This window comes from Melanostigma gelatinosum, assembly GCF_949748355.1.
Source record: "Melanostigma gelatinosum genome assembly, chromosome: 13".
NCBI lineage: Eukaryota > Metazoa > Chordata > Actinopteri > Perciformes > Zoarcidae > Melanostigma > Melanostigma gelatinosum.
The window spans coordinates 15,814,605-15,842,599 of record NC_136646.1 but is presented as its reverse complement, the minus strand read 5'-3'; the positions used below and the strand labels follow the sequence as shown (position 1 = coordinate 15,842,599).

Here is a 27,995-nt window from a genome sequence, read left to right as displayed (position 1 = left end):
GGAGTATCTGGGAGGGAATGCAGAGTGACGGAGGCTAGGCCTGAGGAGGGGGTGGGAGTTTGTCTCAGTGGACAAAGAGGAGATAGAGGGTAAACGACGAGAGAGTTTATGAATGTGTTTCTGTGTGTATGTATGAGTAAGGGAAGGCCCACTGTCCCTCACCCTGGCTTTTCCCACAGGTGTGCTTTTGCTGCTGCAGCTCCAGATCTGCCAGCTCACTCAGAAGCTCCATGCCCTGGTAGGGGTTGGGCTGCGACGGGGCAACTGATGGGGTGCCAAGAGGGAACAAGGGAAATGGAGGTACGTCTGTGCAGAAGGCAGCAGCAATCAGCAGCTCCAGACTCCAGTAGCAGGGCACGAGAGGTTTGTGGGGCACGGCAACAGTTGCCTGGTTTGGGCTAGGGGCAGAAGTTGAGGCAGGGGAAAGACACACAAAATCCACTGAGGCGTCATCAGGGTTCATCTCATTCTTGTGCTGCTGCTCGCTGTCCTTTGCTTCCCCGAGGGACGGGGGCTGAGGCTCAGGAGCTTCAGGGGAAGCAGGGTCAAGCTCGATGATGGTGGGCAGCTCTGGCTCCTGCTCAGGCATGTTGACCTTTTGAGAAAACTCCAACTGGCTATCAACCGCCTCATCATCCGCTTCCCCCTCCAAGGTGATGACAGCTTCTGGCCTTTCAAGCTCCTCTGTTGAAAGGGGAACTGGACAGGAAGCAGCCTCGCACACCGGGCTCTTAGCAGGGGGGCAAACCATCACCTCTTCCTCAGCGGGCCCCTGCTCCTCCACCTCCCTCTCTCCAGGCACATAGTTGGCTGCTGTCACCGCTGCTACCTCCGCCTCTTCCCTTTCTTCCACCACTGTTTCCTCCTCTTCCTTCTCTACTTCCTCGGATGAGAGTTGCTCTGGGAGGGGCCTGACCACCGCTTGGCAGTCTAGCTCCTCCCCCAGGCCGGAGAGAGACTGAGGAGCGTGCTCAGCAGGCTCCACTTGGACTGCTTCCAGGTCAGCTGGCTCAGCCAGTCGAACATCCTGGGGGGAGGGCCCGCTAACGATGTAGCCCATGGCAATGGCAGGGTAGGTGTATCCAGGAGGCAAGTCTATAGAGAGAAAGAAATATAGACAATAAAATCATTAATTGTCAATACTGACTTAACAATTCTGATAAAACCCTTCCACAAAATGATCTCATAATGACATCATTTTGGATGAAATACAACAGAAAGCACAATTTTATGCAAATCTAAAGTCCTTCCATATCAGGCCCATTCTAAATGTAATTCCCTTGCTACCTTTGAGTTCACAAGTGATTAAAACCAGCAAAAGGAACTGCACTCTGCCTTGATCTTTCAGCAGTGGGAAGGATAGAAGGCCGCGTGCAAACTTGTGTGCGTGTCATTTGAAGTGGGCCAGGCTTTGGTTTATCAGAGCACCTGACACAATTCCTCTGGCGTGCGGCGGCCGTTAGCCAGACATTAATGATGATGAAGCGAGTGCGGGGCCTGTGGGGGGTGGAGGAGAGGCGAGGCCTGCTATTGAGGCGTTTCTCAGTCATTACCCAAGTAACGGTAGTGGAAAGCCCCAGCTCAGCCGGCAGCCATTTTCTGCAGCCTTGAGCTGTTCAGTCAATCAGGGGCTTGCCAACAGAGCCACCCACACATATTAGCACAACACCAGCAGACAAAAAGGATCATTTACAACAGTGGCTATTCCAATTACCACCGGATATAATGTTCAAGGTGACACAACAATTCACCGTCCCTTTTCTCTTGCTGCGTCAGAGATATTTGGCTTAACATCTGGAACTAGCGGCACGTTAACAGGATTTCATTTGATGTCGTCAATGTAGCTCATACTGAAGCCATTGCACACTATGCAACAAAGGCAGCTGTAAAAGCTTTTTTCTCGTGCTTACCAGGCTCCAGAGACTGCGGGTAATCCTGGGGGGGCTGTCCCTCTCCTCGCTTGTCCTGGGATTCGGCCCCCTTGAGCATCTGAGGTGGAGCAGGGCTGATGGCAGGTGAGTGAGGGGCTGCTGTGGCAGGGCTGGGAGCAGGGCAGGGTGTAGATGGAGTGCTCTTGGGATGTGGTCGTGGAGACGGCGACTGGCAACAAGGGGACAAGTGAGCGGCGCAGGCCCCAGGCGAAGACGTGTTCCTCTGAGATGGGTTGTAAGAGTAGGGCTTGGCAGGTTTAGATGTTCTTGGTTCCGAAATGAGTTCCTCTAGTTCAACAGAGGGCTCATCCGGCCTCTTCGGCATCTGTGGGAATAAAATTAAGTTATTTTCATTTCTACATTTACAGAAGGGCCAAAATCTGGGAGATCTCAAGCATGTGATTTTCCACATTAGCAACGTAATGGCCAATTACAAAAAAAAGAAGCTACTTGCTCCGCAGCCTATATTCAGTGATTTACTCCATCCCTGTGAGAAAGTCAGCATATCCCAGAAAAATATTAGGGGAGTTAAAAATAGTCAAGTGAGAAAAGCTGACTCACTCACTCTGCTTTTTCACTTGTGTATGTGTAGATAGCTAGCTACCCAGCTAGAGGGATGGATGGATGGATAGACAGATGGATAGATCTAATTCAATCAAACTGTTCTCAAAATCGTAATGTATTTTGAGTTGTATCCACCTGTGAATTGTGAGCGGCATGATGTTGCATCTCCATGCCGTGCACAGCTCTGTGCTGCTGCTGCTGGGTTTGAGACTGTGGTTGCTGCGACTGGTGGCCCTGGTGCTGATGTTGATGCTGATGCTGGAGCTGCTGGTGCTGCTGGAGAGCGTACAGCTCCTGTTGCCGTAGAAACTGGGATCGGGAGTACACAGCAGGATGCTGCATGTGGGAGGGTGGGCCCCGGGCACCATACACAGGGGGCCACAGCCCTGGCTGCTCCATCACATCTAATGAGAAAAAAGGAGGGTGAATGTGACGGCGGGGGCTACCTTAGAACAAAAATAAATGCACGCACATACACACTTAAGCAACCTTTTCTGTCAACACTGCGCAGCACGCGAGAATACAACATCGTGTTATCGCCATATCCTCATGCACTCATTATCTACATCCCACACACGCATTTCAAAACAGAAAAACCATTATGTATCATTTAAATATCATTGTATTCACATTTTACAGCAACGACATAGGCAAATGTCTTTAGAAATACGATTTTTGACTTCACAGAACAGTATCTCCCCAGGCAGCAGCAATCCCACACTATCCCCTGAAACAGAAAGCTGTCTCTTAAGAACTGCCTTGAGAATTAGCTGGAATGTTGGGGGGGGGGGCCTGTTTGTCTCGCCGGAGCATTCAGAGTGAAATTTCCGCCAAAAAAAATCACACCTGCCCAGTGAAATCGCAGAAAGGGAGGTCTGTGAAAGGGCCCCGCAGGAAGCTTAGTTCCCATATCTGTGGGTGGAAAACCTTTCTCAATATGTGGCTTTAAGGACCAGTACAGCTGTGGGTGTGGTGTGGGTGATGTGCTATGACAGAGGTCCCACTTGGGAAGTAGTGAGCCCACTCTGTAGAAACCTCAAAAACCAAAGTTTTCTATTCTCTCGCCCTTTGCCATTGACTTCCCCCTCCTCCCCCTTTCCCCTAGACACACCAAAAATCCTTGTTCAGAGACATAAACTTGGATGTTTCCTGTGGGAAAGCTTTTGTGGATGCACTTCCCTTCTCGGCTGAAACTCCTGTGGAGCACAGAAGGAGACGTACCGTTGAAGATTGTGAGCTCATTAACTGTCACAGCCTGCTCACTGAAAATGCGTCTACAATGAGTTTTGAGGAGTGATCTTTCTCTCACTCTCACACTTCCTCTTTTTCTGATGTGGTACTAGTGTATGCATGCGTGTGTGTGTGTGTGTGTGTGAGAGATGGGGGGTGCACACACAGTATAGCATGTGGATAAGTACCCTAACCCGTCGAGAGCCCTATTCCGGCTGAGCAAAGCAGGTGGTGTGCAGCAAATGTTGGAATTGCGATGTGTCTGTGAATGAGCCCATTAAAAGGGAAATTCATCAGCAGTCTTCACAGGTAGTAGTGATCCTGTAGACTGCAGATGAACTACAAACAATGTTCTAATAATTGTTACGTAATAATGTCCATGGATGAGAATGTACACATATACATTCAATGTACTTTAGAAATACACTTGGCTTTACAAAAGACAAAGAAAGGGTATACTCAGGCATACCCAGGTGATGGGTCGCAGGATGGGCGGGAGGCTCAGTGGGCAGGACCACCAGCTGGGCAGAGGGGTCCTGAGGCAGAGGCAGGACTGGCTGCAGAGGGCCTTGCATGGCTGCCGAGAAACCTGGGGGCAGATTCTGGTGCAGGGCTGTATGACCTATACCTGCTTTATAGAAAGGGTGTCAGTTTAGCTCTTTATACCCACCACATGCTATGTGAAACACTGCTGAAAACAACTACCAATCATTAACTAAATTAGGAAATTGATTCTAAGCCTGACTGGGAACCAATAAAAAGATGCTTAAATTGAAATAATGTGTTCTGGATTCTGAATACTGCACAAATTTGAGATGACGCAGAGTTCTGTAGCTAAGTCAATGGAGCACAGAAACACCTTTGTTTTTTTTCTGTTCCATAAATGGGAAAAGCAGGATTTTCCTGCCTTCGTTTCATGATCTGTAACACTGTAAAAAGTCACACAGTTGGAATGTATAATTACAATCTTAATTTCCAAAACAATTAATATTTTCTTACCATAAGAGTGTCCTGTCATCCAAAGGGATGGGCTTCCAGTTCTTGGCATCCAATGGTGGTGAGCAGAATGTGCAGCAGGATCTCCTAATTGGCCAGACTGGAGGGAAGTCCCGCCTGGGACCATGAGATGAGAGGTCAGGTCTCCGTGACAGCTGTTGGAGGGGTGGATTCTTGCAAACTCCACCCTTTCCTTATTATCCCTGACATCAGGATGAGACAAAAATAAGGAAATGCAAATGAAGACCACTGAAGGTTAGTAACTAACATTTTAGAAATCCGTAATGAGCAGTGGCTTGACAGTGGCTTACCTGACATATGCATCTCTCTCTCTGTCCAAGCAAGTCAGACCTATCTGTTCCCCACTCATCCTCTTTCTCTCCTCTTCGGCAGTGGGATCTGAAGGATACATGGAGCGAGGCGGTCCTGCGAGACAAACATCTTAACCATGAGATCTCGCCTGGTGAGGACATGTTCACAAGTCCCTCACAATTTCTCAGAACCATACTGTGACTCACAAGAGCACAGGCAGTTCTTATTTTGCCCCACTAACAAATTTTGGATCATACTTTTTAAATGCCATTTCAACCACACTGAAGGTTTTTTCTCATCACTGGAAAATTGTGCCACCAATATTATTTGTCAGGTTTTTCAGCTCTAGAATATTTTTTTTTTCTGTTTTGTTTTCACTGCTAGGTCATCACAGGTCACAGATAGGAAAAAAAGGTCTCTGTTCCCTGCACCCCTGTTTATGAGGCAGTGACCTATCTGCTTACCTTTCACTGAGGGATGTACCCTGCCTTGTCGGCTGTTTGGATGACTGTCTGCTGAGCGACAAGGTGGCTCCCTTTGTCTGGCCACAGCAACTGCAATTCCCACTGGCGGCTGCCGCACCTCGCTTTCCCCATGACCTGCATCCCCCATTTCCCTGCCCCGCCCACTGTAATCAGGGCGCTCGTTGTCATTGGCTGGGCCCTTTCTGGAAGGTAGAGTTTGTTTGTTGCCCTGCAGGGCACAGCTCCCCCCAGCAGGACCTGATTTGAGGGATCCCAACCCTCCAAAGGGGCTCTTCTGGGAGAGGAGCAGTGGCTGTTGCTGGTTGCTGTACTTTAGTAAGCTTTTCATGGCACTGCTCTCCCCCTGAGTTGGGCCCTGGGGCTCTGGCTGCTGCTGTGGCTGCTGCTGTTGCTGACTGAGGGGAGGTACTGAGGGAGGCTGGGGAGGTGGCAGGCTCATTCCTGACTGCTGCTGCTGAGAGTGTTGCCCACCAGTACTCCCTAAATCCATGTAAGACTTCCTCTGCTCCTCCTCGGGTTGTGACATGTGGTGGGAAGGCCTCATGGCCCAGGGTGGCACCGGGGGCTGCTGGTGGTGGTGCTGCCCACTGCTGTTGCCGTAACCATAAGGAGACATCTCCATTTTTCTTTTCAGTTCCTGACTAGTCCCTTGGTTCAACTCAGCAGGAGAAGGAGCATCTGGGCCAGGTCGGCCATGTTGCTGGTGGCGTATCCTGGCTACCTTTTGGCCATCTCTCTGCAAGGAGCAGCTACCGGCAGGACCAGGGCCATGGGCTACTCCAGCCCCACTATGTTGAACCATGCTTTTACTTCCAAGTGGGGAGACGTTCGGTTGGGGTCCTGGATGGGAACAGTCTCTGTAAGGAGAAGTGTTGACAGAATGAGGGACAGAGTGTCCAGCCTTTGGCCCCTGGGGCATCGAGGGTCTGAACACATCCATGTCCACGCCACTGTTGATACACTCAGCACTGCGTGATCGTACAACTTGGTGCTGCTGTTGGGGGTGTGGAGGCTGTTGTAGCTGCGGAGGTGGAGGCTGCTGTAGCTGGGGAGGTGGAGGAAGCTGTGAGGGCTGAAGGTGTTGGTGGTGGGACTGCATCCAATCTGGAGCCTTATCTGTCTTTCTGTATGGGTGCTGCTGTTGCTGTTGCTGCTGTTGTTGTTGTTGTTGTTGCTGCTGCTGCTGCTGTTGTTGCTGTTGTTGTTGTTGCTGCTGTTTTCTTTGCCAACTACTATGGTGCCCACCGCCTCCATTCTTTTCTATTACCTTATCCTTGTTATTGCCGCCTCCCCCTCCACCGCCCACACCATGGCATTCTGGGTTACCAAGCTGGAATGGACCACTAGATTTGTCCCCCAGGCCTGCCACAGATGGCACAAATGTAGGCCCTGTGATTTTAGGTTCTCGCCCCACATTGGCGGGCCCCCTCTCATGTGAGGCAGGGTTGACTAGAGGAGCAGGAGGGGGCGGGCAGAAGAAGTCTGGATGGTGGTGTGGATGGTGGGAATGATGTGGATGGTGTGGGTGGCTCGGGTGGAGTTGAAGGCAGTGGAAGCCCCCTGGGTGATGATGTGAATGGGGGTGAGTATGAGGGTGTGGATGGGGGTGTGCCCCTCCAGCAGCAGAACCCATGTGTAAGGGTGGGGGTACAGAGTAGGATAGAGAGTGGTGGAGTGGTGCCTGACTCCTTTCCAGACAGTCTGAAGGTTGTTCACTGATCCTCATCTCCCCACTTATCCCTTCTTTGGTACAGCGACTACTAACGCTGGACACCATATGCCTGCCCTGGATGCTCCCTCCACCCACCATAGCTCCAAGGGCTGTGCCCTCCCCCCCACAGCTGGACATGGAGGTCTTAGCCCCTGCTCCAGTTCCTGCATCTCCGTTTTGCATCTTGCCATTGTGCAAGCAGGCACTGAGGGGCTTGCCCATACTCTGAGGGTGTTCCTTGCTGTACATGGTAAGGGATGCCTTGTGCCTCTCCAGGGCCCGACTGTTGACCTCCTCCAGGGGTAGTGGGTGCTGTGGATAGTGTGGGTGCTGCTGATGGGAGTGGGAATGGTGGTGGTGTGTGGGCTGGGGTGGCTGATGGTTGTGGAGCTGCTGTTGCTGCTGCTGCTGCTGTTGCTGCTGCTGTTGCTGCTGCTGCTGTCTCTCTTTTGCCTCTTGTTTGCTGCTGGACCTCTCCTTGTCCTTTACAGGTACCACTCCTCTCTCCACTGACCCCTCTTTTAGGCCCTTATGTAGACCAGTGCCTGTCCCTGGATCTCCGTCTCTGCTGCAGGACCCCTGAGAGTGTCCCGAACCTGCCCTGGACATCGGTGGCAGACTGTGATTGGCTGAGATGAGAGGTGGCTGGGACGGGAGACCTCGAAGATAGAAGTTCTCTGAGAGGAAGGAAGGCAGGCCAGTAAAGGCAAAAGCATTAGTCAAGAAAGGAAAAGGTGATGACAGAATTAGATTATTCAGCTCTCATGTTAGTGTCCCTTGGCATCCTTGTATCAATATTTCACAACAAAATACACCATACTATGTTGTATACGTTGGACTCAAATGGCTTATTTCTGTCCGACTGAATTTGAATTATCTCATGCCTCACCTTTTTGCGTGTCATAGAAACGGTGCTGCCCGTAGAGAACTCCACTGTTGGCATGGTGATCCAAGTGGCTCATGGGAAGGAAAGTGTGGGCCAAACTCCCTGAGAATCGAGGATACCCTGGAGCTGCTGAGATGGATAGCAGAGCGAGGGAGAGAATTGATAAGACGGGACAATAACCTCCAAGATGCAGTTATCCAGGCTAACCTCAGCATAATCCTTCTGGTCCAATGCAGCTGGTGGTGTTCATACGCAAATAAGTACTGGCTCGGCCTGTCATGTTTGCCTTTCCTGCCTGAGTTTACAATGCAAACAATACATGACAAGCTTGGGGATTGCTGTAATGTATGAAATGTGTCTCTGAAACATATGGCTCTTTCTTCATCTCTCTCTCAGAGCTGGCAGTGACACCGCTGTCCAACTGAATGAAGTGATAAGGATGGATTTGAAGCTTGTGTTCACAATGAAGAGAGAGAGCTGGGAGGCTGAACTTTACTGACCTACATCAAGGGTAAGAGGTCATTTGGATTTTGGAACTGTAAACCAGGACACCTGGGCTCACGGCATCAAGCCCATATGGAGGACACTTACACCACAACCACACACAAAACTCATTTTGCAATGGGACATTCAAAAACACAAAGGACTTTGAAGGTGGAGGAGAGAAAACATGGATTGAGATGAAAGCCCATCACAATATTAGGACAAAGAACTACTTACGACAACCCACTTGCATGGCAACTGGGTCTAACATCTAAACAAATCAATGTGAATTGCATTTCCCTATATCTCTACAACTGTATCATTAGTTATGCCAGACGATTGCAAGAGAGACATTTAATAATATCAAAGTACTGTGAACTTGAAATAAAAGGCAATTATTTGCTGACAATAGTGCTATACTGAGCATATTATGTAATGTGATACAGCCATGATTAAGTTCAGGTGTTCCACGTCTCCTTTTCACTGCTTTTGCACCTGCCTCACCCTCACTGTCAAACACAACTCGCAGACGTGAGGAAAAGAGGGGGATAAAGAGAGGAAAACATGGCTCCAACTAAATGAAAGGCAGACGTATTTGTGTTGGCAAGCGTTGCGACCTGATCCCGGAAAAGCGCAGATGCAGTTCATTTGGCCGTGTGTGTGCAGCGCCGTGGTTTAAACAGGAGCTCAGAGTGTTGAATGTCTCACTTTCTGCCGGTGGAACAATAAGGCCGATGCTGGGAGCCAGCTCTGGGGAGGGAGGAGTGTTGTGGTGGGCTTAATGACCTCGCCTCAGAGCGGCCTCCGCATGCTCCCATCTTAATTAATGAAATGTAGAGGGGGCAAACAGTCCTGCAATAACACAGGAGGTGCTGCTTTCTGGGGAGGGCAACGGGGTGATAATTACATGCCCTCACTTTTTCTCTATTTTACCTATTTTTCTATCTCCCTCCCTTTGTCTGGCTCTTTGCAGTCATGCTTAATAAGCACGCACATTTATGCCAATTCATCTACAGTGGGAGGAGGGCGGATCCTTTGTTTAAGCAAGACATTTTTTCTCTGATTTTGGGAGGGAGCAAAGCAGAGAGCTGTTTGGCAGTCTTTATCCAAGCTGGGAGAGGGGCTTTTTTTTCCTGCGGCAGCATGTTGTTTGTGTGCGTGACGATTGACGGCGTAATCCCTTTTCACAGCGTGGTCTGGCTGTGCCCGATAATGCCAGCCCCGCTCAGTTTCAGCATGCCCTCCAGTGGGGCGGCAAGAGGGGGCCTGCTGGGCACGGCAGAGCCCATTCAGCCATTAATCTGGCCAGGACAAGGGAAGCTGCTGCTGCTGCTGCTGCTGGAGGCGACGTGAGCAGGGTCTTAGTGCAGTCTGCTGACTGCACAGCAGCCTGGCTCTCTTTCCCTCCACACACTCGCATAAACAAGTCAGCATCGGCACGTGAATGACAGAGGGGAGTTCAGAGCGCATGCCCTCCTTCCCAAGGGCGGAGCAGGGGCGAGAGGCAGAACAAACAGAGCTGCGTCCCAGGGAGGGAATTCCAGAAGTTCTGAAGATATTTCTCACAGCGTGGTGGGTTGAGAGAAGCGGGCCGACAGGGAGGACAAAGAAGGGGGCTGGATATAGAACAGCACCTAAAGGCAGTAAGGAATTAAAGCTGCTGAATTAGAGGCAGACGACAGCGTGTTTCTTTCCCTACCCACTCAGCTTATACCTGCTCTGAAAACACAAACCGTTACCATTGCTCACGAGGGCTTCTCCACTTTTGCTAAAAGGCTAAATAACATGAATGCCGAATTGTATACTGGCTCCTGGGAAATGGCTGTAACATGGAAGAGATGGAAGGACAGAGAGAGAGCATGGCAGAAGAAGACCTAGAGGAAAGGAGGAGCGGGCTGAGCTGCCTGTCAGGTCCACTAATTGAGAAAAAGTGACAGAACCATCAAGACACAGAAAGGGAGGAGGCGGAGCAGTACAGTGGTGGATCTCTTCAGGTTTGACTAATTGAAAGGAAGGGATGCAGGCTGGCATATGAGAGAGAGAAAGCGAGAGGCAGGAGTATGGAAGAGAGGGGAGGGTGGGGGGTGCGGCTTAAATCCCATAAAAGGAAAAGCTATAGCAACTGCTCACAGAAGGAAAGATGGACAACTGAAGATAGGCTTGGAAAGGCGTATCAAACTGAAGTGGATTAGACAGGTGTGTGCAGGCAGTTGTGTGTGCGTGCATGTATGCGTGTGTCTATATGTGTTGACAGAGATATGAGACTGCGATTGTTTTTGGCATAACGTAAGAAGTCATTTGGACCTCAGCCAGTTGGCCCCGGGCCTGTGAGGAGCCCGCAGGTTTTTTTACTCAATTTTCCTTCTTTTTTTCCCCACTCGGTTGATTCAGGGGGGGGGGGGGGGTTATTCAGGGTTTATATGACGGTGGTTCTTGTCACCTGAATATAAATATGCCAGCATTTGTAAGCCAGTATACTTTTGTTATCCCAACACAATAAATCTTTAAACAAAAATCAACACAGGACTTTTGTGTACCACATTCACTGACTCCCTCTGCCCAAGTTATCCAAGGGACCATACAACGCTGGTAGGTGGTGATGTTATTTATAGCTTTGCTTAAAGTGTCACTCAGCTAATGGCTTGTCACTCATGCTCCCAACAGAACTGTGGTCTGTGTGCATGACATAACTGGCCCTCTGTGAACATACTCGGACCATGTCGACACTAATGTTCGCGCTGATGCGGATTAAGTTAAAAAAACACATCTTTTTCTCCCTGGTTTTGCCTTCCAACCCCAGAAACTGAGCTTTCAGAGCTATTTCCAAATAGAAACATTGTTGACTGTGTTTGATTGTCAGGTTTTTTTTTCCACAGGTGGTTAATTATCATATTTCTCCATATATCTTGATTATTATTATTGTAGTTGTTATTATTATCATCATTATTATCGTTGTTGTTATTACTATTATCTCCACCAAGGAGCTTATGTTAGTCAGCAGAATATCCTCAAAACATGTGTCAACACATTTATAATATTCTTACGCACATACTAGAATAAAAACGTTTTGTTGAATTTTGTTGCAGAGATATTAGTGAACATTTCTACACCTTGTCTATTATTAAAATAACACATCAAAGTGGTTTCTAATCATCACACTTTATTTGACTTCTTTTCTATCTCCGCCATAATAACATTTCAAAAGTCTGTGATGATTGTTGTACGAAAAAGAATAAATTGTTCTTAAGAGACTTACATAATATAAAAATAAAATATATCATTCAACCTGCTCTCTTAGTAGACTTGGCAAGTATTTATCCAGACAAAGTGACTGGTTAGCGATTGACTAATGAGATCATTGTCATCTATTGCTCGATACATGGTCGATTTGAGCTCTTTAATCTGTGGCGAATGTGTCAGAAGAACAGCAGAAACAAAGACACTCTGCACCATGACAGGTATATGCCAGAGACATGAGGATCATACAGTAATCTCTGAATACAAATTCAAGCTGCTATGCTTGGATTTGCATGCAAACAGACACTTTAATAACACAGCTCGCAGGAAAAAAAAAAAAAAAAAAAAAAAGAATCCAGAGAATATCTTTAAGGTTACAAGTGACACACGAATGCACCGACACACAAACACAAGTCGGTGCCTGCTCTGCTGCTAGTGGGGTTCTGCTGACACCCGGAGAGAGGAGGCGAGAGTCTGGGTAATTGTGCCGCTCATTTTGATGACTTGCTTTTTATGCAAAACAGGAAAAAGACAATGTGCAATTATCTTGAGGAGGGCACAGCTGAATGTGGTTGATGAACAGTCTGGATTCAATCATGCTCTTAGTGTGTTATATGCAATTAAACTGCAATAGAGATAATGGCCTCCATTGCCAACCGAGTAATAATCCCAGTCATAATCGCCTCCATTACTTTTATTAGGCTTGGCATTATCATCATCACTCTTATTAATATTATTCTACTTTTCCACAAGAAGGAAATATTTGACAATGAAACCCTGAAACTATAAAAGGTGAAAGGAACACTGATGCTTACAAAATGAGTTTTGAGGGGAAATGTCTGACTGAGCTGATGATGGAGCTCATACCTCATTCAAATGTATTTGTCCTGTCTCCGTGTTTATTTGAAGAGGGGGGTGGGGGGGGGGGCATGCAATGGATTAACAGACTCGCATCAGGCAACTGAACCAACAGCTGGGCTATTCTTAGCAAATAAACAAATACAAGACAGCTACAACACAACTTCAAAGACTGCAGTTCACCAGACGGCATTGGGCGGCCGTCGCATCGTGTGATTAGTAGAAGATTGTGAACGCGTAAATCTAAAAGTGACAGAAGTGAAGTCGCAGGAAAGCAGACCTTGCATGAATATACGTGTGTGTGGCATTGGATAGGTCTTACGTTCATCTGTCATCCAGCATTTGAAGTCCTGAAATAGCCCCAGCAGATTAATCTCTCCACTGTATCCTTACCTGACTTCCTGGCTGCATCTAAGCACAAATGTGAGGTGTGTGTTTATATTTTCCTGACTACGTGTGTGTGTGTGTGTGTGTGTGTGTGTGTGTGTGTGTGTGTGTGTGTGTGTGTGTGTGTGTGTGTGTGTGTGTGTGTGTGTGTGTGTAGCCAGGGTTTTGTAATGCTGATTGTCGGGTGGGAACTTCCCTATTAAGCTGTGATGGAGACACCAGCTGAAACTTTTGACTGGCCTGCGATCGCGCACGCTGCTTCACAGAGTGTTGAGTGACATTCCTGCTGACGTGACACGAATACCGCAAGATTCCTTGGCTGAACCTTTGACCCTGTGTCCTCATCCAGAAACCATGGCACTGTGCTCCATCCCAAACATGCTGGGCCCGGGACTATTTTGGTTCACAAATAAAAGGGTGGGAGCCTGGCTTTCGCTAGATGATTACAAGCTGTGCTTTGGTGGAAACCTAACCCGGCCTAAAAATACACAATATCAGGGAAACAATACAGCCGACAAAGCTCTGTCCCCGATTCTGCCAAGACATGAATATCGCCTGATGCAGTCGATGTGGCCAGATGAGGGGCGTGTGTTTGTGTGCGTGTGTGACTGAGGTACCTTCATGTGAATGGGGAAACCAGATTTGCGAGGCGCTGGAGTGAGGTCCGCCCCGGAAGGAGGGTGAGGAGGGCGAGGAGGGCGGCCGGGAAGGGTGAGACGGATGGGAAGGGGGGGAACCCAGACTACTGGCCAGAAAGGTCCCCATGAAGGAGGCGGAGGAATTGCCCATCAATCCACTGCCTGCATGGCCACAGGGACAAAGGTAAGGAGAGAAGACATTGTTAGAATTAGAGGAGTGCATGTACACTGTGACTATGAGTGTGAATAAAGAAAACAAGTCAGATGTAAAGGTATGGAGCCCACTGGCTGTCTAGGTGGAATCACAAAGCAAAGCGGGTTTGATCGCTGCCCCGGGGACAGGGTGAATGAGTGAGACTCTCCTCCCTCTCACTGACAGCAGAGTCCTCTCCCCTCGTCTCCTCTCCTCTCGCACAGCCTCTCCCTATGGGCAGACAGAGGTCTCATCTCACAGCTGAGTACACACTTTCTCAGGCTCTCTCCCTCTCGCTCTCACACACTTTTGCTCCTGCTCCCCAGTGTCCCTTTCTCAATTTCTCTCCCTCCCGCCATTATCTTATACTCTCCATCTCTCACTTTCATGCCCTCAATCTCTCTTATTGCTCTGCTTCATTTCACCCCCCCTCCCCTCCCTCCTCTGTCTCTCTTTCTTCTTTTCTCTCTGCATGACTGACAATCCTGTACTTTCTTTTGTTTCTATTTTCCTGTTTGCTCCTTTTCCTTGTGCCCTCTGCTTTGTCACAGTGGCCCTGTCCTCTTTCCTCTCTCCCTCCTCTGTCCCATCATGATGAGCAGACAGACACTATATGCGCATGCCTCTTCCCAACCCTCATTGTCTCTTCTTTCCCTCCCCGTCCCCCTTTCTCTCTGACACATAGCATTTCTTTGCTTTGTTCTTTACCATAATGATGGCACCAGCAGAGCAATCTGTCCCTGGCTGGCTGAACTGTGTGTTTAACAAGACTATGATGAGTAATTGACCATTCGTAGCAACGCCCGAGTGACTGGGGGCTGATTGTCTATTATGCATTGCTGGGCAAGCTGGAGAAAACACACTGATTAACCACTGCTTAAATTGCATTCCCATTACGCGCTCGCCAGTGCACTTGAGCGAGGGGCCCGGGTGCCCCACTCTTTGCACATCCATTTCCCCCCCAAGTCACACTGCCGTGAAGTCTCATGCATATGTATGATGCCAGGATGAGAGCACACGTGCATATGCTTGCACAAACTCACACATTGGTGTATGATACATTGTGCGCACAGGGCTAGCTGGGAAAAACGTTGGGGTGAGCAACATGGTAAAAAAAAAAAATCATTATCAGCCCCTCGTGACGAGTTGATCTCACAAGGAGCGCTAAGTGATCTGATTTTCTTGAAGCACGAATCAGTCCAAACAGGAATCGATCCCTTTTTTCTGGGAGTGTGAGAACAATTGCGTGGAAGTCTTAATCAGCCAGGCGGTGAGAGTGCACATCGTCTGGCCAGACAGCAGGGATAAACCCATCAGTCTGCACCGAACAGCCTATGGCTCATGGGCCAGAGCACAGGAGCAAGCAGAGGCACACACAAATACACTCACACACACACAAATAGGCATGGGCACGTATTATTGCACACATAGACCTCTGTCACACTTTTCACCCTAGACCGGTGGAAATCCCCCACAATCCCCAACGTCACACTACCTTGAAAACTACCTTAAAACCCACCCTGTGAGAGTGTGTGTGTGTGTGTGTGTGTGTGTGTGTGTGTGTGTGTGTGTGAGACGTGTGTCACAAACTCACAAAAAAGCCGTCTCCGAAACATTGTTTGACTTGCACATTCGACACTGCAACAAAACATAGCCTCAATATGAAGTGTTTTATATTCCTTGTTTCAGTATGAATGTGTTTTTTTGTTTTATAGATATTACAACAGGAAAACCTGCTTTAAAGGGGACATATCATGCTCATTTTGTAGGTTCACGCTTGTATTGTGGGTTTCTACAAGTGTTTACATGCTTTAATGTTCAAAAAACACGTTATCTTTCTCATACGGTCGATCCGAATATTCCTGTATTCACTCTCTGTCAGGCACAAAACGGAGCGTGCCATTCTCTTTAAGCCCCCCCGTCCTGAAAAAGCCCCGCCTGCTCTGATTGGCTTGCGAGAATAAAATGGTGCACCTTTGCACAGGTAGTTTCCAAGTGTGCAATATATTACAATGAGCCTGCGTGTGACATAGGAAGGGGAGCCAAATCTCAATAGCTTGTTCAATCACATGTTTTCTGATCAAGGCAGCCCACAAAAAGACGACTGGGTCGTCTTATTACCCACTTTGTGTGTTGGGTAGGCACTCAAGATACCCAAATGTCCACAACAACCGAAGAAGTGAGTTTTTCCAGAATGGGTGCCATAGCAACATTAAACATGCCGGTGGGCGGTAGCCTGATGGCACACTACAGTATCCATGCTTTTCTCCTTTTCCTCCTCCGCTGCCACCTCCCATCACCCCTGACCCTGCAGAGCACTTCTGGCAGAGCTCTGTGGAGTGCAGGGTGGGGTTTGGGGGGCAGTGGGGGGTGGATTTATGCCAGCGTGCTCGCTCGGCACACATCCAGCCCCCCCGTCATCCAGACACCCAGGGCTCCCTGTGTAGCACCGCCCTCAACATTGCACACACCTCGGCCCTCTCTGTCGCCTTCAGGATCCCCAGCTTTCCTCAGCGCCTCCGGCTCACATAAATCAGCTAATCCTCCTGCATTATTAACAGCCTCGCCCCAGAGAGAGAGAGAGAGAAAGGGTGAGCCGTGAAGCCCCTCTTCACACACCAAGAGAGGAGAGAGCCTCTGCCAGAATGACAAGGAGAGAAAAGGGACAATACATAAAAAGGGGATGTCTGGATGTTAGGCAAGGGGATCTTTGCAGTTTAAGCTGATGTTAGGGGAGAAGGGGATTGAAGGAAAACCTTAGGAGGGTCCTGGATCAACTCATACACACAGATCAGACCTCTAAGTTTGGCCATAGGGTCTCCTACTGGGAAAATCCGAACTGTAGAAGTACAGAATAATACTGCAGCAGCCTTCCCCACTGGCACATTGGCACTTGCTGACTCCACAGCTTGTCACTCAGTGAACGACCCCTACCTCTGCGTTGTGTCTGCTGTTTGCCTCCTGCTGAGAAACGTACAGTGCATGGTGCTTCAAGCATTCTCGTATCACTGTTACATCTAAGGACATGATCAACGCTCAAGCTGTTTTAATATGATGCCCTGCCTAAACTCATTCAAAGCCTAATGAATCGGAGGTGTCGGCGAGAAAGCACACAGGTTATTAAAGCGGGCTGGTCTGCGATGGTGTCGGGGCAGTTCCAGTTTAGGTACCAACCAAAGCAGTGCGGAACAAGCGAAGCAAAGGTCCGAGGCATGACAGCATTTGTCCTGGACTCACCGTCACTGTTTATTTAGCAGCTTTTCTAAATGATGACATGGATACTGAGCCTGCTACGGCTAAGCCAGCTCCTTGTAAAAGTTGTGTTCCCTCTGCCTGCATTTTGTTTTTGACCCTGTTTATTTATTTCTCCGGTTTTTAAGTGGTGCCAGCAGTGCACTTGTATGGGCTCTTAAGAAAATCGGTTCATGTGCATCCTAATCAGCGCCGATCCCTGACAGCGATGACGATTAATCCTGTTTGAGAATTAAAGGAGAGGGGAGCATTGGGATGGGGGAGCTCCACCTCCCTCTCGGACATCGAAACATCCCACTCTGGCACAGTTGCGTTCAAACGGGTTCGACTGTACAAACACAGAAAACACGCAAATATCCAAGAACCTCTGGAGGTGGACGTGTTAAGTGCTACACCACCCACACGCCATCGTGGGTGGAGTAGGGTGAGGGAGTCACAGTAATGTGGGCCCGGGCAGAGGCCCTCGTGCACGGCACGGAGTGAGCAGCAGGCGGGGGGGCGGAGCAGTGAGAATTGAAGGCCCAGTTGTCATGGGAACGAACGAGAAACAGCGCTCGAGGCAGGGAGGGAGGGAGGGAGGGAGGGTAGCCATTACGGCAGCAGTGGGCAGATGCAGTTGGTCAGTGTGCTGCTCAGCAACAACAGCCTCTCCAACCCACCTTGAAATCTCTCTCTCTCTCTCTCTCTCTCTCTCTCTCTCTCTCTCTCTCTCTCTCTCTCTCTCTCTCTCTCTCTCTCTCTCTCTCTCTCTCTCTCTCTCTCTCTCTCTCCTCTCTCTCTCTCTCTCTCTCTCTCTCTCTCTCTCTCTCTCTCTAATTGTTAGTCAGAATCTTTGCCCCTATTATTGTAACTCAAGGGTGAGTTCTTTGGTGTCTTAACAAGGAGTTATAAAACAATAGGATGTAAAGGGATTCCTGTGGACCGACCAGTGATGGAAAGAAAAAAAGCTGATGAGACAACAAGCACCCACTGACAACACGTTGTTCTTTTGAATGCTGGGAATCAGATCAAAATTTCCTCCTGGGGAAATACACACCGATACACTGTGTGCTTGGACAAGCTAGATCACGAATCAAATGCACACACACACAAAAGCGCAGATCTACAACTATCCCTATTGTCAAAGAGAAGATAAAGTACAATTATTTCACTCTGCATCACATTTCCCCGTTTGCTCTTGAAAAATGAGCCCGAGTCGTCTGCAGCTCTTCGTCTTGTCTGCAGCCTGAAGGGACGGATGGACGTGTCGTCTAGACAAGGACAGCAGACAGGCAGCGAAAGAAGAGAGTGATGGTGACAAGAGAAGAAGAGAAAATTGCAGGTCCGACTGCTTCAACCTGTTCTCCACAGCTCAGTGATCAGCCAGTGCCAGAGAGGGGAGGATAGAAGGATAATAGAATGCCACCAGCCAAATGAGGTTGCACCGTCAGCGGTCAGTGCCATGTGTAGCTCTACACAATGCGCCCTGAACAATCACAGCTCATATACTCTCCCTCTGACAAAACAACACCCCCCCCCCCCTTAGTAAATCAAATCATTATCAACAAGAGTTAAGAGATGATCAAAAAGAAAACCAGAAACCTTTTCTTTTCCAAGAGCTTCTTAACATCCAGCAGCTAGTTGAAGTAGCTGTTGCTGGCACTGCTTTAACTGACTAGTTCCACTGTCAGAATGGGATTTGTGATTTCTGACAAGTTCGGCTCTTTAACACTCGAGTCGGAAAGAAGCTGAAAGCGGTGAGTCCAGACTGAAGACAGAGGCGATGAAGAGACAGGCATTTCAAAGTTAACTTACCAAGCGAAAACATTTCGAGTAGGATGCGTCTTTCTCATCAGACTTTCCTACCGATGTAATTCCATGTTCTGCCCAAGAACTCAGACGCCCGAGAAGAAGCCAGCCAGACTTTCCACGCACATATTCACTCATGAGCCTCTGTAGCAACACGGGGGAAACTGGATTGGTTTGGGCAACTGTACACACCGGCAGCCCCAGACAGACTGCACACACTACCCTGGAGCGCCTACTTCCTCACAATAAAACACAGAAGGAATTTCAAATGGCTACTAAAGAGGGGGGATTTCCTTCAAACAGTCAAAGTCATCTTGAAAACATTAGCGCAACTGGTAGCCAAGTTCCTCCTCCTACAAACAACTGTAGCAGGAGTTTGTTTTGTTCTTGTTGTTGTAGTTGTTTGCCCCCCCTGCTTTACAAACTCCCTCCCCTGACATTCGGCATACACTGAAGCGAGAGAGACAGAGCGAGCAGGCGGTCCAGTCCTGGAGCCGGGCCCAGTGCAGAGGTGGGGGAAAGTGCCAGCAGCGCACACGCCTCCGACACTCTCCACACTGCGTGCCTGTGGAGTGAGTTTAGTGGATGTGGTCAGTGCGGGGGTGGGAGAAGCAGTTGCAAGAATGGCTGGAGGACGAGAGTGAGAACGTGCGACGGGGCAACATCCAGAGGAGGGGTAAGGGGCGAGAGTTTAGACTAGAAGTGTAGATAAGGGTGTGAGGAGAACTGTGAGAAACTTTGCGAGCGAAAGAGCACCAGAGAGTGCGTGGGAGTGTGTGTGTCGCCGAGCATATGTGTGCCTCCATGTGTGCGATTGTGTGCGCGTATGGTGGTCGTCTCGCTGAAAGTTGACAGCCGGTGTTTGTAGAGTGGCTTTGTGGTCAGCCACTTGCTTGCGATTGAAGCGACGGTAGGGTAAGATGGATTTTTTTTTTTGTGAGTGCTATGCAAATAAAATTGGCGCGGGGAGGTCAGCCAAAGCATCCCCGCGCACTTCACCCAGCTGTTTATACTGTACGAGTTGACATGATGGGGGATAAGAGATTCGAATCCTAAACAAATTCGTCCAACTGGCTCATCCTGGCCTGGCAGGGAGCCTGAAAACAACAATGGATCCACACAGGCTGTGACTGAGGAAACAGATCGGAGAAAATGTCTCCGAGGTATATTTTGTTCTAGGAGGGGTGGAGTGATGTCAGAGAACATGCACACATCCCACCAATATGTTTCCCTCCATCGATTCTCCTTCTCGCCCTCCTTCACTATTTGTACAGGCAAAAACGTGTGCCACTTATCTGGCCGGCCTCCTCAAGCGGTATTCCACCTCAATTTGACTGCAATTAATCATTTATAAAAAGGCTCCTTTTCAGAGAGGGTAATCAATGCAAAAAAAAAGGGGGTTTCACCTCTAATCCCAGCACTCCTGTGTCAACAGCAGTGTAGAAAAGGGCAGTGGGTAGCTGACAGGAAGAGATAGCAACGTTCCTGCTGAAGAGGTGTTTTTAATGAGCGCAGTAAATAAAGAGCTGGACACACGGCACCGGTGCAGCTATTTGCAGAGGGGCAGACCAGGAAGTGTGTTGTTTAAGAGCTCCGATTGTCAAAGTAAGAGCTGGCTGTGAGGGGTGAAGGCCACAGGGTTCGAAGAAGCTGAGGTATGAAGAGGTTAAGGGTAAAGCACGGGGCAGGATATGTGATGATGTCTCTGACGGACTACAAAGAAACTGGACAAGGAGCAGCTAAAAAGCTAAAAAGGTTAAGATAGGGTCTGTTCGGTTTGGGCTTGTCACTCGGACCTGTGTTTCGGTGGGTTCGCTGTGATCCGTGTGAAAGTGCAGAAGTGTGCTGAGTCACTATAGCCTCAGACCAAGCAGACATTCCAGGCCGGGACACGGGAGGTGGGAGGACAGATTCGAAACAGCAGCAGGACCAGGCCAGGACAAATGAGTTCAAGGCCCATTACCTTCCTTTTACACCCACCCACACATGCGCAATCGCATTCCCTACTCCCATAACACCGATTTAATAGCATTCACAAGAAAAACACAAAATCGCAAAAACTCTGCTTTCAATATCTCCTCAGAGAATTTAAATGTTCGTGGCGTAACAAGCGTATTACACCAGGCCAAGAGTGTTTTCTCTCCAAGCAACACGGCGTTACTTCAATCAGCATTATACTTCATTAAACCCTCCTCCACGCTATACCTAATAAAGCAATTGTGTTATTTGTGTCTTGGTTCAAATGAAATGCAAGTGTTTCTTATGGAATGGTCATTAATGGCCCGGTATTTTGCTGAGCACTTGCAGGGCCAGCAGCATTTTATTCTTTGTATACAGGGCAGCTACACACTCCTCAAGGAGAACCATTTGTTATCTGTCCAAACTTTGGCGAGGGTGCTTATTAACTGACCCATTGTTACACGAGGGTGTTTCAGGGCCGTTTGCTGCGTTCCGGCTCTTTATTCTTGAGGCATGAAATTGTGATTACCATAGTGGGCCTCATCCATCTCAAGCTCTCTTCCACACACGCACGCTAAATATCCACATTTGTATTTTGCCTTCTAGTTGTCTCCGTCACTATGATATACACACGTTACACACACACACACACACACACACGTTACACACACACATAAAAAGAGCCGCCCACAGCTGCGTCAGGCCGTCTCTCTAACAATCCAATCTGTTTTCTTTCCCATGATGTTTCCCATTGGCACAGGGAGGAGAAAACTTGATTTACTCCCCCGCAGGGCCCATGCAGTTGCACTGATATGGAAAATGATTTCAGTGCTGCTTGAGCCCATAAACATTATTTTGGTCTCCCCTGTTAATGACACATTTCTTCCCAGCATTGTGGATCTCACAGAGGAAGAGATGGGTGTAAAGGGGGGTTTAGACAGAAGGGAAAAGGAGGAAGAGAGGAAGGGGGGAGGAATCCTCCAGGGCCTCACATACAACAGGGGAGTCCTTCACCCCTCAAACCGCATCCTGACATCTACAGCCTTTTCTCACCCTCTTCCTCTTACACACACACATGTTGAAACACACACACACACAAATAATCAACCATGCAGGAACTTAAATAGTCACAGCCTTCATAAAAGCCCCCAAAAAAAAAATCACAGTACAAAGATATCCCTGCTGGAAAACAAGCAGAGTCAAAGAGGGATTTCTCACCTCTCTCGCTCTACAGCTGTCAGACTGATTCCAAACACACTGCATTTGGCTCCAGGGCTCAAAGCAGCCCCACTACAATTGTGTCATAGAGCCCACATATCTTTTATTGGTGGTAGCAGCCAATATAGCAACCAAACCCCCTCCTCCTCTTGAACACAGGGATACAATTTGTACTTTTAGTGGTAAGTTACAGACACTCTCTGCCCGAGGCACATTGTCAACGAGAGGAGCGCGCTGTAGCCTCGAGTCCTAAACACAAGTCATTTAATATAATGGCGTTAAAAGGAGACTCCAACGGGCCAATAGCGAGACACTAAACCTCCCATTTGGCATGCATTAATCACCATCTGCGGGACCAAACAAGAGGGGACGAAAACAGGAAACGGCCACGTTAGGTCGGATTAGAAACTGTCCTCAACTTTTGAATAATCTCTCACAGGTCTCGCAATCTTCACATCCAAAAAAATGGGGTTTTCATGGTTCTCCTGTTCCACTGGAAACATCACGTGGCCTGCTCAGGATCTGGTTTGTTTTACTGCTGATGACTGATCTGTCTAAATCCATCGGTTTTATGTTCTGGCCAAGGGGATGGATGGGTGACTAACGGCGGCCTGCGTGCCATGTTTCAGCCGACGCAGCCAAAGCTCAGCCAGCCAGGTCACGGACACAGACATGCCTGCTAGTGGGGAAAAAGGCAGATTAAAACAAGTGCTCAGCACTATTCCCTATAATTAGTCCCCTGTTAACTTTTGAACTTAATTGGTTAATTGAGATGTGGTTAGACTGGGCAGGTTTCCCCTCCCTCAGGGTGACCATGCGGCTCCAGTGTTTCAGCCTGGCACTGCCTGGCACAGGAGGTGGCTGCCTCCCTCTCTCCCTCTCTCTCTCTCTCTCTCTCTCTCACACACACTCTTTTTCTTTTTCATTTCTTGTATCCCACCGCTCCAGTGACGAGTAATGATGCCGCACAGGAGGCAGTAAAACAGTGTTTTGCGAGTGCGTTTTCGCAGAGATTGTACCTGTGCACTGCACATATCCTTGTGCCACATCAAAGCAGCTCTTTGACTACCCGGTCCTGGGTGGTCTAAAACCTCTATTTTCTCTACCAGCAGCGCTAGATAGATAGGCTTCGGAAAAGTGGAGTGTGGATGTGGGTGGAGGTTACCTCACCACAGGCAAGTCAGTTTGCTTTGGAGGAGACATGAACAGCGCGAGGATGGAGAATAAAAGTGCGGTGCGTTACATACACAGATAAACACACACAAAACCCCATAGGCGGCACATTGCTCGAGTCTCCCCATCTCCTCTGGTTGATGTATAAGGATACCCACAACACCACATAAATCTGCAGGCAGCTCGACTCATTGGGGCAGATTTTGCCTGCCGTCTTCCTTTTTCACTTTCATCCCCTCTTCTCCCTTTGCTCCTTTGAGCCCCATCACTCATTCCTCTTTTCGGTTTTCCCGTTCCGTCCTAACACCCTCTCCATCATCCCTCCATCACTCCCTCCCTCCTTCCCCCTGCTGCTCAGCTCCATATTTCTGTCCTCCCTCATCACCTCGCTCTCTTTCTTCAGTTGCCGTCATCCGCATGCTTCAAACCGGAAACACTTTCTCTTCATTTTTGGGTTTAAAAAAAAAAAAACCCGCTTTCCCTCCCACTCCTTCGTCGCACTTGTGCTCCGTTTCTCAGCTCTTGTTTGTCCATCAGTTTTTCTGAGGCCTGGGAGGGAGATGAACATCTTGTTTTATGGAGAGTCAGAGGTTCACCCCTCCCTCCGTCAGAACCGCCCATAAATCAGCATCCCAGCATTCAACTGGTAGCCAACGCTCGTCGGAATGTCCCGTTCTCCCTTGTCCCCCCGTCCCCCCGTCCGCCCTCTTCCATCTGTGGCCCGGGCGCCTCCTTTAGGTCATGGAGAGCAGTGCTGGACACGAGGGCCCTTGTCACAGAGACTGCATTTGCTGCGGTCCTCTGAGTTCTCTTAGATTGGCCTGTAATATGATAAAGTCCTGGAGTGATGTGTGTGAGAGAAACAGAAGGCAGCTCCCTGCTCTGGCTTCTCTCCGTCTGATGTAGCCTGTCAGGGGCGCGGAGACAGAACAGTGCAGATAACGGAGCAGAGAGCCGCCGCACCAGCCAGCCAGCCCAAGGTCTTTCTGTAGCCCTGAATATAATTTGCTGCTGGTTCACAAGGGGAACAAAGGAGAAATGTGTAATTCTTGTAGCGTTAGCCAAGACAAATGCAAGCATTTTTGTTCTGATAACCTAAAGACAAGGGGAGGGACGGCACCTGGGTAGCCAAGGCCAAACAATATACAGTATTACCTTGTTAAGAAGACGCTGTATAATGCGCGTGCATCTCCTTGACTTCTGTGGTTGCAAAGCTTCTCAGCCAGAAGGACAATACTCCAGTTGGCCCATACAGATAACCACCTTTGTTCCACTGTAGCAGCCTACATTGTCAGCCATATCACACAGTGGAAATTCTTTGTGAAGTACATCTGACAAACTGAGCCTGAAGACGAGATATGTCTCCCGACTGCCGACACCGGTCATCCATGGAATGCCAGGCCTGCTCAACATCTGCAGCAACACACTTGAGTAGAGACGAGTCAAATTAGGAGCATCTCCTGCAATCTGTGCAGAGGAGAGAAGGTCATCCACACCCGAACATGAGCAGATGAAGTGTAACATAGAGCAGGGCGGCCATAAAATGCCTCTCCTCTCCCTTCTCCAGCTGGTCAGCTTGATGTGGTCTTTAACAGCTAGGAAAGGCACAAAACAAGGTCAAACCATGAGACGGAAGGGAGGGATATCATCTTGATCAACTGCTCATGGCTTGTCTGTCTGGTTGGTTGGCTGCACAGCTGCCATTGCTGTCATCTATCTCCTTTGCGGCGATCACATCTAGTCTGCCGGACAGGTGGGCGGGCCGGACGGTCACGTGTCATCCTCCCCCTCGCTCTGCGTTTGTCTGCAGGTCGTATTCAGAAATGGCACAGAGGAGGAGAGAGGCCTTGTGGGGCTACAGCAGGCTTGCAGCATCTGATCGAAGTTAACAGATGTGCTGCAGCTGCTCGTTTTGTTTGACATGGCACGTCCCCAAGCCATGCACAAAAATGCCCCTAAAGCAGGATAGAAAATAAAATCATATATTTTCTGACTGCTCAATAGAACTACTGGCAGTGTTTTGGTCTCAAATGAAAACCATCCCAGAGTAACCATGAAACCGACTTTGATCAGTGTGCCTATGAGTCCATATGTTGGCTTTTCTTATTTTTCTTAAATATACACTTCTGCTCTGCTCGGCCATAAAACATGTCGGCACATACGCACTGGGCCAGAAAGCCGCAAGCTATGTGGCGAGCCCGACCAGGGAAATGATTTGGGGAAACCGTGGAAGGAAGACGGCGAGTCATGGTCGCAGAGTTAAAGGGGAAGAAGCACGAGCGAGAGGTATAGCGCAGAGAAACCTCAGCTGGGGGTGTCCTCATATCCACAGGGGAGCAACAGCTTTCAGCAGGTTATCGCGACGCCAGTGTGAGCCAAGCTCAAACTAGACCTTGCAAAGGCCATAATGGAGAGGAAGGGGGAGGCGGGGGGGGGGGGGGGAGACAGGGAAGGAGAATAAAGAAGAGTTATTAGGGTGATGTGAGGCAATGAGGGGGAAGAGGGCCTACTGAAATGTTTTGACAGAAAAATAGCAAATGGGACACAGGTACTTAAACAACGGTTTGAAAAGCAAACCAGCACAATTTATTTTTTCTCTCCCCTTTCTTTCTCTCTGCTCAGCTTGACACACACACACACACACACACACACACACACACACACACACACACACACACACACACACACACACACACACACACACACACACACACACACACACACACACACACACACACACACACACACACACACACACAGGTGACGACAGGTGCTCGACGACAGAGCTGGCCTCATGGCTGTCGGGCCGGCCTTCATTCTTTGCCAGGTTGAGCAGCACCAGCAGAGTCCAGGTCCTTCACCCAGATTACCGAGATCCTAAACACCCCATTATTTTTTCATGAGCTCACATGAACACCAGGCAGTCTGGTAGCACGAACGGCCCACGCTGGGGCCGCAACTTGATTACACTTCTGCTGCACAGGCCTGCTTTATCGGGTATACATTGTTTTGTGGCGCATTGATGTCGGCATCAGCATCAGCCTTCACTTGTAGTGCCATGCGACACATTCCCTCACAGCCAGTGTGGGTGCGCGTGTGTGTGTGTGTGTGTGTGTGTTGGAGATCTATCTTCTTACTGTATTTGTTCTGGCACAGTGTTCTATTGTGGGGCTTGGCTTCGCGCTCCTCAGATAAGAGAGCAGTTATGTCAACAGTGGGTGCTGTGAAGGAGCCGCCTGGTCGTGTTGACTTAATGCAACACTGCTTATTTACTCTGACCACAGACTTCAGCCATCATCTGGCCTCTAATGCACTAAATGACCAAGGGCCTCCTGGGGTGGAGCCCCCTCCTGGCTTGGCCTAGTACTGGCCCTTTCAGCTCGTCAGGTGAGAAGAAAGATGGGGTTGGGAATAACTAATGGCTTTGAAAAGTTTAAAGCAGACTGCCAGCAGATTCTGAAAAAAAAAAAAAGGTTGACGAATGCTTCTCACAATACACAAAAGCCGTTGCAGACGCAGGCAGCATGAGTCTGCATATTGAGCTGAGCAGCCCTATCAGTAAAGAGCCAGTGGAGCGGCCCATGCATAATTATGGGAGGGGGGGGGGGGTTAATTGACTTCTTTGAGAAAGATCCTGATTTCTATCAGCCTGTACCGTAATCATGTGAGCCCGGGCTCTCATTAAGCGCCCTCCCTCATTTATCTCTCTTCCCCTCTAACCCTGTACCCTCTCCTCTCTCCTCCCCTGCTTTGAAAAAGGGTGAACCCCCTCCCCAACTGCTCCTGCAGAGTCCTCAGCGGGCCAGCAAAGGGTGAGGCAGATTTATAGCTATAGCATCTGAGTGAGTAAGGTGCACACTGGCACATAAACACATGATGAGTGCACATTCACACACACACACACACAGTAAGGGCTCCAGACTGCAGTTGACCTGACTGGGACCCCAGTGTGGTAATGTACAGGCTAGGCTGTCACAAAACTCTGCGACCCAACTGAAGGCCGAGTGTGGGAGTCGGTCCAAGCAAGGCCGACAGAAGTATTGCCCCCCCCCCCTCCCCTCCTGCAAAATGGTCTGTAGTTGTTTTTCCTGTTTCCTACAATAATGCTCAAACCACAGTACAGTGGGAACAGCATCATAACAAGTGCTTTGAATTATTTACAGGCAGAAAGTATACACTGCCTTATGACCAGCATCCTTAGCACAAACAAGATGCATTACGCTGGCATGTCAACACCTGCGACTATTTGCTGAAACATATCCACTAAGACAACCATTTTGTTCAACATGGTTTTTTTAACCAGACACAGAAAGAAAGCAGCGTTTCCTGCTCTCTTCTCCTTCCTCTACGTTCTCTGGAAGCAGTGGAAGTTTGGGGTAAAGCAGAATTCCATAGAGAGAGAGAGAGAGAGAGAGAGAGGAGAGAGAGTGAAAGAGAGAAAAAAAGGATGACGTGGCGAAAAGAGATGAAAAGTGACAAATGGGAGATTTCCTTCACAAGCTCATAAATCAGTTGACGCGGGCAGGAGCAGTATGAGGCCAGCGCTAACCACCCCTTCTCCCTTCACATGCACGCAAACACACACCTACACAAACATATGTGCATGATCACACACACACACACAAGAACGCACACCGTCTCCCAGATGGTGTGTGCTGGAATGGCATCCCCACTGCTCTCCCCCAATCTGGTTG

The 27,995-nt window shown here is 48.9% G+C and overlaps 1 protein-coding gene across 1 annotated transcript in view; it reads right to left on the bottom strand.

Moving 5' to 3' along the window:
- The window catches only part of bahcc1a (BAH domain and coiled-coil containing 1a), a gene marked incomplete at its 5' end in the record, with an annotated part of 55,652 nt that overhangs the window by 16,321 nt on the left and 11,336 nt on the right, over positions 1-27,995 (bottom strand). Inside the window, 9 exons of the mRNA XM_079281982.1 lie at positions 163-1,095; positions 1,911-2,256; positions 2,631-2,899; positions 4,195-4,353; positions 4,725-4,924; positions 5,033-5,147; positions 5,498-7,906; positions 8,119-8,244; positions 13,698-13,876. Of these exons, the coding sequence (XP_079138108.1) occupies positions 163-1,095; positions 1,911-2,256; positions 2,631-2,899; positions 4,195-4,353; positions 4,725-4,924; positions 5,033-5,147; positions 5,498-7,906; positions 8,119-8,244; positions 13,698-13,876 (4,736 nt within the window). The remainder of the gene's footprint in view (positions 1-162; positions 1,096-1,910; positions 2,257-2,630; positions 2,900-4,194; positions 4,354-4,724; positions 4,925-5,032; positions 5,148-5,497; positions 7,907-8,118; positions 8,245-13,697; positions 13,877-27,995) is intronic.